The sequence below is a fragment of the Marmota marmota genome, unplaced genomic scaffold (assembly GCF_001458135.2).
Source record: "Marmota marmota marmota unplaced genomic scaffold, marMar, whole genome shotgun sequence".
Lineage (NCBI taxonomy): Eukaryota > Metazoa > Chordata > Mammalia > Rodentia > Sciuridae > Marmota > Marmota marmota.
The window spans coordinates 64192798-64204047 of record NW_025999842.1 but is presented as its reverse complement, the minus strand read 5'-3'; the positions used below and the strand labels follow the sequence as shown (position 1 = coordinate 64204047).

At 35.8% G+C, this 11250-nt stretch overlaps 2 protein-coding genes and 1 non-coding gene across 5 annotated transcripts in view; 2 read left to right on the top strand and 1 right to left on the bottom strand.

The window, feature by feature from the left end:
• Window positions 1-4671, top strand: part of Lats1 (large tumor suppressor kinase 1) — a 44925-nt gene extending 40254 nt beyond the window's left edge. For all 3 annotated transcript variants that reach the window (XM_048799716.1, XM_015502150.2, XM_048799723.1), the window contains one exon: window positions 814-4671. In XM_048799716.1, coding sequence (XP_048655673.1) covers window positions 814-1323 — 510 coding nt within the window. In that variant the 3' untranslated portion in view covers window positions 1324-4671. The remainder of the gene's footprint in view (window positions 1-813) is intronic.
• A 5412-nt stretch (window positions 4672-10083) lies between these two features.
• Window positions 10084-10192, bottom strand: LOC125616046. The gene has a single exon (XR_007346661.1). It is a non-coding gene; the product is annotated as a U6 spliceosomal RNA (small nuclear RNA).
• Window positions 10193-10284: 92 nt separating this feature from the next.
• The window catches only part of Katna1 (katanin catalytic subunit A1), a 43299-nt gene continuing 42333 nt past the window's right edge, over window positions 10285-11250 (top strand). The window contains exon 1 of the mRNA XM_015502129.2: window positions 10285-10311. Coding sequence (XP_015357615.2) covers window positions 10290-10311 — 22 coding nt within the window. The 5' untranslated portion in view covers window positions 10285-10289. The remainder of the gene's footprint in view (window positions 10312-11250) is intronic.

Here is an 11250-nt window from a genome sequence, read left to right as displayed (position 1 = left end):
TCTCCAAAAAAATTATTAGTTGAAGTATCTCCTTTTTCTAACCTAGGATAAAACTTCAAAATGAACAGATACTACTATAGGAGTTTAGTTTTCTTCCCTCCACATTAACTAATTTGTACCAATATGAATAAGGAAAAATGGGTTCATTTATTCACTTATTTGATAAATAATGTATTGATTCCCTCTCAGGTTGATGATGTCCAAATTAAATTACAATGCATTTGAGCACTTATCAGGTGTACCCAAAATCTATTTCTATGATCTGAGTCTTTTCTCATTACCCCCTGCCTCTGAGAATTCACTTGATATTCGTTTTTTCCTTTATTTCATTTTACTCTCAAGAAGAACAAAGATTTATTGAACATCTAATATTTGCCAAGCAATTTTCCAAGTACTGGGAAATACAAAGACAATTAAAACATAATTTCTAGCCTTATGTAATATTGCACTCCAACAGGATATAGATAGGTACTACAATAGTATTAGAAATATTATAACAGGAACAAGTTTATGTCTTAGGGGAGGCAGGGTAAAGTAGTGAAAGTAGTCATCCCTACCAGAAGGACTTAACAAAGCAGGTTAAAAAAAAACATTCTGAGTCTTCTGTGAACATAAGTTCATAAGTTGCCTGGAGAGGAGGGGACAGGAGGAAAATTTATTTCTCAGCAGATTCATTATTAAATGTATGAAGGGTAAAATACTATTCAATTTATTAAAAATAACCAATAGTCCAGTAAAGTTTTGGTATAAAACTTGGAAGAAATTTTTGGTTTTCATCTCTTCCCTCCTAACTTTTAAAAATCTTCTTTAAAGGTTATCAATTGGCAGACATCTCTTCACATTCCTCCACAAGCTAAACTGAGTCCAGAAGCCTCTGATCTGATCATTAAACTTTGCCGAGGACCAGAAGATCGCTTAGGGAAGAATGGTGCTGATGAAATAAAAGCTCATCCATTTTTTAAAACAATTGATTTTTCCAGTGATCTGAGACAGCAGTCTGCTTCATACATTCCTAAAATCACACACCCAACAGATACATCAAATTTTGATCCTGTTGATCCTGATAAGTTATGGAGTGATGATAATGAGGAAGAAAATGTAAATGATACTCTCAACGGATGGTACAAAAATGGAAAGCACCCTGAACATGCTTTCTATGAATTTACCTTTCGAAGGTTTTTTGATGACAATGGCTACCCATACAATTATCCAAAGCCTATTGAATATGACTACATTAATTCACAAAGCTCAGAGCAACAGTCGGATGAAGATGATCAGCAAACAGGCTCAGAGATTAAAAATCGTGATCTAGTGTATGTTTAACGCACTAGGAAATACTTGTAATGAGGATTGGAAAAAGGCCTGAGATGCAGGATTTTTTGAAGTTCCAAGAATAAAATTATGCAAATGTAGCAGAGCTATGTATGTGAGCTCTGTGTACAATATTTTATTTTCCTAAATTCTTTTAAAATGTTAATTTATTCCAGCCTTTTAAATCAGTAATGTAGAAAAAATTGTTATAAGGAAATTAAATTATGAACTGAATATTATAGTCAGTTCTTGGTACTTAAAGTACTTAAAATAAAAAAATAGTGCTTTGTTGAAAAGGAGAAACCTGGTATCTATTTGTATATATGCTAAATAAGTTTAAAATTCCAGAGTTTTTGAAAATTTTTTGAAAACAGTTTTAGTTTTATCTTGCTTTAACCAAATATAAAACATACCCTTATTTACAGAGTTCTTTTCCCTCATAACCTTGTTTTGGGTACAAAATAAGCTAGAGAAATTAAGCCATCACTGTGGAGAGTTTTCCCAGGCTAATGATAATCTATATAAGTAATGTGCTGAAACAGGAAATACAAGTTGGAAACATATGTTCATCAGAAGGAAAAATAATGAAAGTGTCTTTTTTCCTCCCTCTGTGGAATATTTCATTTAGCATTTTTTTTTTCTCAGTAATTACTGGCTTTAAAAAGAAGCCAAAGCACTACAAGTTTTCTTCCATATTGGTATTATTGCTGCTTCCAAGTTTTAAAAGGGAACAAAGTTGCCATAAATCAAATTTTTCAAATACTAAAAGATAAGATCTTTCATATTTTTACTTTGAAATTTTAAAGTTCCTCCACCTTAGCCAGAGAAATTACTTTCAGTTTATATAAAACTTTGATTAGAATTTATTTGTGCATACTCACTAAAAAAAGTACTTTTTCTAGGGGTTAAGGATGTAGGTCAGTGGTAGACTGCCAGGCTCTGGCGTCAATCCCAGCACTGAGCGGGGGAAAGTACTTTTTCTGTACAATGACTAGTTTTTATTATGTCATCAATGTTGTAGGTTTCTTTTTTCAGAACAGTGTTGCATATACAGATTGTTTTTGGCAAAGGAAAATGTGGCTGTTTGACAATATTTAATCTAAGAGCAGATTAACTGGTGAGAAAAATAATTCTTAACTCTTAATTGTGATGGCCATTAGTAACCAGGAAAATTTACATAGTGGTCTTAGTAGAAGATTCAAGTCCTAACTTATTTAAGGTTAATAATGTTTTTCAATATTTCTATTTATATAAGGTGGTTTCATACCAAAATACATATAGATGATCTTTTAGGAAGGGAAATTGGACTCCATCCTAACCTTAGTAAAATTCATATTTTATTGCCTTTGCTTAAGCTTCATTGATATGCAATTATTTTATCAAAACTTAATGTCTGTAGGTAAAAGGCAAAATTTTAGTGATTTACAGACTTCCAGCTTTCCTCATGTGAAAGCTGATGGAGACCATATGTATAGTAACATTAAAGGGAAAGCTGTCTTGGTTGAATTGAGGGGAGGGGAAAACATTAGTTCACACTTCCCACCTTTCTATAAGTGGCCCTCTCAGAGCTCAGCTTGAAAACCACTGCCATGTATTAATGGATCTTTGGGGTCACTGATTCTTTTGAGAATCTGATGAAAGCCAAGGACTCTCCTCTCAGAAAAAAGTGCACAGCAACACATATGCAAAAAATGTTGCATGCAGTTTTAGGACATTCAGGGCATGTTGAAACCTGTCACAAAGTACAGGTTAAGGACCTCTGTCCTGTAAGAAAATTGCCATGTTAAACTAAGAATTTCACTTTTAATTTACTGATCAATACTGAGATTAGAACATCTTGTGGAAATACTGGTAATTTGTGATGGTAAAGATCTGTAGCATGTGATAAGATGACACTATGAATACCTCTCTTGCTGGAAGAATGCTAAGATGTTTTAGACACACCATTTTGAGGGCACTAAAATGTTTGGCTCATTTCAAGCTTGATAGAGAAATATTTCTAAAGGATTTCAGATCAGAGAATTTTAAGAATGCACTTCCATAAGATGGCAGTCTTCGTTTCATGGAACATTGTTTAGTTCTATAAAATCCTATGCAAAACAAACTAATTCAAGCATTTTTAGTTTGGTACTCACATTGTTCTTTTGAGCTTTTTCATTCAGATTTACTTACTTTTTCATTTAGTTGTTTTACTTCTGGACTGTGGTGCAATACAGTAGAAAACCAACTTTGTTACATTTACATTATAGGAAAACTTATGGTGCTGTCTCCCCCCTCACCTCCCCACAATCTGTACTGCCCCTTTTCCTCAACTCTAAGACACTACAGACTCTACTCTTTCAAAGTTTCCTCTGACAGTATAAGCTTTTTGTGCTTGTCTGAAATAGTATACAAGCCATTGGTATATGCTGTTTTAATAATTTGGATATACTTAATAGCTATCTTATACCCTAACCACATCCTGTTCTTCCAGTATAAAATCTGGTGCTTCTGACCAAAAAGATGAGAACAACAACATTGAAAATCTGGATGCTCTCAATTGAAATTGGAGTGAAAACATTGGTTCTACATGTTTTCCTTTTAAAATAATTTTCTCATTGAAAAACTTGCTATCTTTCTTGTAGTTACCCTTTTTATGCATATCACATAGTATTTATAAAGTGTGTTCTATAATGTGTAATTGTAGATACTGTTATGTATTATCCAGTGACATCTTAAGGCAGGCCCTATTGCTGTATCTTTTTTACTTTCTTATTTGTAATAGAACTATAGAATGTATGACTAAGAAGTCACTTTGAGATTGACTTTTTTAAAAAGTTATTACCTTCTGCTGTTGCAAAGTGCAAAACTGTGAGTGGAAATGTTTTATTCTGACTTAATAATATGTTAGAAATTAGAGAATACAGTGGGAGGATTTTTAGATATTGCTGCTGCTGTTACCCAAGGTACTTTAGAAATTTTTCTTTAAAAAAAAAAATTCCTTTGGTATTTAAAGTGAAACACTTACCCTGTTTTGTTTTAATCTAAATCAAAAAGTAATTTGGGTCAACATTAGTATATTGTAATGTGCCTTAATATATCCCTTTGTGAAAGGCACTACACGGTTTACTTTTATATTGTATTGTGTATATAAGTATTTTGTATTAAAACGGGATCAATGGCAACAATACAGTTTTATAAAACAATGCTTTGTTAGAAAAAGGAATTACAGCTTTGCAATATAATTAATTTGTTTTGCATACTTCTGAATGTATTAGAATGAATAATCAGCCTGTTTTTAATGAATCTATTTGTATTTCCCCAGTCATTTCCTCTAGTGTAATGTTTGCTGGGATAATAAAAGAAAGCAAAATCAAATCATTCATTTATGTGTGGAAAAATAACTTTTAAGCTGCTTAAGTGTGTTTTTGTTCAGAAATATATTTTAATCTCTATTATCAGAAAGTATATGATTGAAAATGTGATGCTTTGAAATTAAAAATACATGTAACTAATGATAGTATTTAGTTAGGTTAAAGTATATTGTATACATCATAATCCAATACAATGTTTCATTTTTTTCTAGAATAGGTACAATAAATATTTCAAGGTTTCCAGTTTCCTTCAGATTTCCAGTTTAAAATTATTTCATTACTCAACTCTACATTTGGTATTATTTGGGTATATTTTATTATAAGTTTAAAATGTGAAGTTTATTAATGTTTTATTTATAATATTTTATCACATGAAATGATTAACCAGATTTAAAATATACATAGATGTTATGTTTAATCAACTTTACATGGATAAACAAATACTGAGTTTTTCTTACTCTCTTCTAGCATTACCATTGTTGTTATTGTCTTTTTTTGTACCCTTTTTTTGCATTCCCTTGTAAATTTGACAGATCTACATGAGGGTGTTGGGGTTTTTGTTGTTGTTGTTGTTTGTTTGTTTTTGTTTTTGTACTAAGGGTTTAACCCAGGGGCACTTTAACCACTGCCTTAGCTTCTAGAGTTGCTGGACTTATAGGCGTGTGCCACTGTGCCTGGCAAGTCTACATGAGGCTGTTGTGTAGCTGACACAAATTGCATATGATTGATTTTACTACATTGTGGACCTACATTTGGCATGCTTAATGTTGTGACTATACTTGCTGTGGTCACACCACCCCCTTTGCCCCACACAGTAAGGGTAGAGAGAACTTGCCAAATATATATTTGAAGCATAGTTATTTTTCCCAGTATTCAGTCTTTCCTTCTTTCTTTTATTTTTATTTATTTATTTATTTATTTATTTTAAAGAGAGAGAGAGGGAGGGAGAGAGAATTTTAATATTTATTTCTTTTAGTTTTCGGCGGTCACAACATCTTTGTTTGTATGTGGTGCTGAGGATCGAACCTGGGCCGCATGCACATCAGGCGAACGCGCTACCGCTTGAGCCACATCCCCAGCCCCTAGGGATGTACAAATTCTACATATGCTTCGCTTGATATTGCTTGTCTTCTACTTGCTGTTTCCCTCCTCTCAGAGGATGAACACACTGGTGATTTAATTTTGGCATAAAAATTAGGAAAACCCTAGTGAATGGTGGATCAACAAACTGAATGGAACCTGATTATGTAAGGAATTGTGTGAAGTTGGGTTGTCTATCCATCCTAGACTGATTCACTACAGAAGGTTTGAGAAAAATATACATTCAACTCCATTTGTTATTGCTGCCAGGCCTACACCCTAACAGTGTATAATTGAAGGACACTGTTTTTTACTTTGACCATCTCCCTTGCATTAATCGTGAAATTCATTAATCTTTGCCTCTCCGATTCTCTTAATTCATTCCAGTCCTTCAAGCTTATTACCCATCATCCACTTGACCTACTTAAGTTTTTGCTTCTGATATGACCAAGTTCTTAAGTGGATTTATTCTATTACATATAACATCTGTAAACTCGGGAAAATACAAAACAACAACAATTAAGATCCTGGAATAGAACCAAAATCATGCAGATTCTAGGGGGATTTGCCCATGGAAGAGAGAGAAAGGTAGGAGATGAGTACCCTACTTGTATGACATCTGAGTTGAGAAAGGCCCAAATCTCTGGCTGAATCTTGAACCACATGAGCACAGGAAAGAGTACAAAATCCTGCCTAAGAATAAAACAACTGACATTTAAGGTGCTGCCCAAGAAAGAAAGAGTCAAACCAAGTTAATTTCTTGCTTAACAAAAGAAAACACCTCCAGAGGCATGTCAAAGAGAATCGTCCAGGTTTTATACAACATAACATTCTTTTAAAAAAATTATTTGTATTTTTAGTTGTTCATGGGTTTTATTTTACTCATTTATTTATATGCACTGCTGAGAATGGAACCCAGTGCCTCATACATGCTGAGCAAGCACTTTACCACTGAGCCAAAACCCCAGCTCTACAACATAACATTCTAATGCCCAGGATAGGATCCAACATTAGTTTATACAAAGAAATATAAAACATGACTATTGAGAAAATTTTATTGGATGTTGACTTCAAGATCCTATTTCCAACATCTGGAATTGGCAAACAAGGACATTACAACAGCTCTTGTAACTATGCACAGTAATGTAAAGAAAAAATATTTTTATGAAAATGTGAAGATATGGGGCTGGGGATGTGGCTCAAGCGGTAGCGCGCTCGCCTGGCATGCGTGCGGCCCCGGGTTAGATCCTCGGCACCACATACAAAGATGTTGTGTCCGCCGAAAACTAAAAAAATAAATATTAAAATTCTCTCTCTCTCTCTCTCTTTAAAAAAAAAGAAAAGAAAATGTGAAGATAGGAAATCCCAGCAACGAAATAGAGACTATAATAGCCAAGGTGGGAATGTAGCTCAGTGGTGGAGTATTTGCCTAGCATGCTTGGGACCTTGGGTTTGATTTCCCAGCACTGCAATAAATAAATAACCAAAAAGAAATTCAGAAATAGCAATAACTTATGGGCTTAACAAAAGAATAGAGATGATATGAAAAATATGTTTGAAGATAATCAGATATTATTCATTTTGAAGGTCATAGGAAAAAAAGACTGAAAAAAAAAAGAAGAGTCCTAAGGATATGTGAGACAATATCTAGCAATTTAGGGGTGGGAGTAGAGCTCAGTATCTTGGTGGTAGAGCACTTGCCTATCATGTGGAAGGCCCTGGATTCCACCCCAGACACTGCAAAAATAGAAAAACAGTAAAGATTTAGCATACACACTGGCCACAAATTTACCAAATTTGATGAAGGACACAAATTTACAGATTCTAGCAATTCAAAATCCATAACAGGGTAAAGATGATGACCACATATATAGGTACCTTTTTGGCAGTCATGAAAATGAACCTTGCAGATCTGTGAGAAGTGTAACTGATGGCCTCAGCTGCTGTGCTCTGAATCCACTCCCACATTGTGCCTATGCTTTATTGGCTCCCATTCAATGACTGGCCCAGGAAAGATACTAAATTCCATTCTTGCAAGATACCTCTGATAGGGAGCTCTGATTAGAGAACTCACTGGCCTTTTCAAAATGTTCTTAAAACAGCACTGTAATCTAAAAATTTTGCTACCCAACCTTCTATTTCTCTTCTACTGCACAGGAGATGTGAACCCTACTTTGATGACATCTTGCCTGAGAAAGGCCCAAAGGGTACTTATCTCCTGCATTAGGATATGCCTGTCTCAGCCTCTTGCAACTTCTCCATTTACCCTCATAGGAATTTGCCCCAATAAATCCATTCCAGTCTAATTATGTCCTAGTGTCTACTTGGAGGAGGTAAACTACCACAATACTTCACAGGCAAACTGCTAGGAACTAAAATTAAGGAGAAAATCTTAAGACAGAAAAATGATACATTGCACATTGAATGTCCACTGACTTGCCATAAAAATAGATCAGAAGACAGTGGAATGATACCATGTGACATAATCTAAAAATTCAACAAGTCTTACTCATGGTTAGAATTTTCTAGACTTACACATATTCTACATCCCAAAAGATGGCTAAATATTATTGAAGTAGGAGACTGGACATGTGGCTCAGTGGTGGAGCACTTGCCTGGCATATGTGACGCTTGATCTTCAGCACCCAGGGGGAAAAAATTGAAGTAAGAGAAAAAGTCCTGGATTCATCCATAGTATGAGCAAAGTTAAACTGGACTTAAAACCCTTTTTATATTGGTAAAGTGCAAAGAATGTCTCTAACTTTTAAATGATTTCATACTGCGTACTTTAAAGATATCTAATTATTGCACACAATATGCCAGACATTTCTCTATAGTCAAATGGAAAAGTACCTGACTTAAGTTTATTTGGTGGAACAAGAAAGACAATAAACAATTATATAATGTTGATGGGTGGTCTTTATGGTCATTCCTATCTGTAATTCCAGAGTAGAATCAGGTGTTTCCAGACTAGAATAATCTCCCATTTTATTTCTCAGCCTACTCTTGCAGTAGTACTTCTCCCAATGTATTCTCTCTTCCCTCCATATCTTCCTAGTCTAAGCCACCAAACTACTCCTTGGATTTGTCATATAATTTACACCTTCATTTGAAAACCTTTAATGGTTCTATTTTGCCCGATGAACAAAATTTAAATTCTCCAGGGGGCACCTACCTTACTATATCTTTTTCCATAACTTCTCTTCAGGTATCCTAAAATTTACCAAATGAAATTGACCATTCACCAGAAAAATATAATATCAAATTTTCTTAGTCCCAGTTTGGACACAAACACTTTAAAGGGTGGCAGTTCCTCAAGCCATACCATAAAAGAAATGATTAGTGTAGTCATGAAGATGACACACAATGTTCTGCTTTTCCAGAGCACATTGTAGAGTGGTGCAATCCCATTCCTTTGCAGTCAAGTTGACCCCATGACTTGCTCTGGTCAATGAAGTGTGGACAGAATTGTGCGTCACATCCAGGCAGAAGCTTTGCAATTTGTCTCCTTTTCTTTTTTTCATTGCCAAGAGTGCCAGTGCCTGCATTCAACCAGCTATAAACATACAGAGTAGAAAGCAAGGACTGGGGCGTGTTTCAGATTCTCGTTGAGGTTTAATTTACACACAATAAAATGCATCCATTTTATGTGTACTGTTGAAAGAGTTTTAACAGATGTATGCACCCATGTAACCACCTCTATTACTGAAGCGTTTCTTTACTTCACCTCAAAACATTTCTGCTTCTTTGCAGTCCCCAAGAACATGAATACTTTAATCATCATTGATCACCATGCTACTCCACCCTTACTATAGAACACACACCCCCCCCATGCCTTTGTTGTTGTTGTTATTGTTATTTTGAAACAGGGTCTTGCTAAACTGCCGAAGTTGGCTTGGAACGTGATCTTCCTGTCAGCCTCTGGAATCACTGAAATTACAGGCATGTGTTTCCATGCTTGTCATGTTCTAGAATTTCCTATAAATGGAATACCACCATATGTATTCATTTTATGCCCTTTGATAAATTTGTATTTTTTTGGAGGGGGAGGGGAACCAGATATTGAACTCCAGTATTTGACCACTGAGCCCCAGCCCCAGCCCTATTTTGTGTTTTATTTAGAGACAGGGCCTCATTAAGTTGCTTATGGCCTTGCTTTTGCTGAGGCTGGATTTGAACTTGAGATCCTCCTGCCTCAGCCTCCTGAGCCACTAGATTATAGGCATGCTCCAGTGTGGCTGGCCTTGACAAATATTTGAATTGTAAATTGGCTTTATAAATTATCATAACTTTGTATTCATAGAAAAGATTAATTTACCTATCAGGGTAATTACCTTTTTTTTTTTTTTTTTTTTTTATGGAATTTGGAGTTATCCTTGCACAGGGGCCATGCTTATCTCTGTATCTTTTCAAATTTAGTATATTTGCTGCCTCACCGAGCCCCCCAAATTATTTATTTTTAATTTTCTTTTTAGTTGTCGATGGCCCTTTATTTTATTTATTTATTTGTATGTGGTGCTTAGAATCGAACCCAGTGTCCCACACATGCTAGGCAAGAGCTCTACCACTGAGCTACAACTCCAGTCCCTCAGACTGATTTTTGAATCCAAAAAGACATGGGCGCTCTTACCACTGAGGAATAATCCCCATCCTCGTCTTTTGGAGACAGAGTCTAAGTTGCCCAGGCTGGCCTTGAATTTGTGATCTTCCTAGCTCACCCAGTTCCCGGGTTTACAGGCGTGCACGCCCGCAACCGGTTTAGGTGAGTATTTTTCAAGACTTAAAGCCCTATGATTCATTCTATTTCATTGCCCATGTATTCTCAGTGCCAAACACTGGCATTCAGTAGATGCTCAGTACGTATTTGTAGACTGAATGTTTATGTATTTCCCCTGACTTGCTTTTATGTGAGCCTATTTTAACCGTCTGGGATGTGTTACTATTAAAAAATCAATTACCATGGACTCCTAAGGAAAGACGTGTCTTTATAAGTGCCTCTATTTCCACTCCAGGAGGAGGTAAAGGATGGAGATGAGACTTGGAGGAAACAGCCAATAGCACTGTCCCTTACTTATCTGTGAATTGTGAAACATTTTATTTGTTGTTTGGTTAGTTTAAAATGCACCCCCCACCAAAAATCAAGAAAATAAAATTCCCTGAGCAGCATGCCCGAGTCTGTTTCTTTACTCCTCCAATTGTATTTCTATTATGTCGTGACACTGGCCCCAGCCGACCCATTCTGACTACCAGGTTCTAAAACAGGATTTGTCACAAACGAACCTCTTGACCCTTGACACTCACTTGTAAGACAGTCACTTTGACTTCCTAACCCCTGAGTAATCTGAAAGTCAAATAGGAAGAAAAGTGAGCAAGATTTCGAAAACGACACCGAGGTAGCTGAGATAAACTAGTTCAGGTCTTTACCATGCTTACTTTCTGCGGGACCCGCCGCGAGGCGCCAGTGCGTGACTGCGCAGGCGCGCCCCAGCGCCCAGCCACGCCCCCT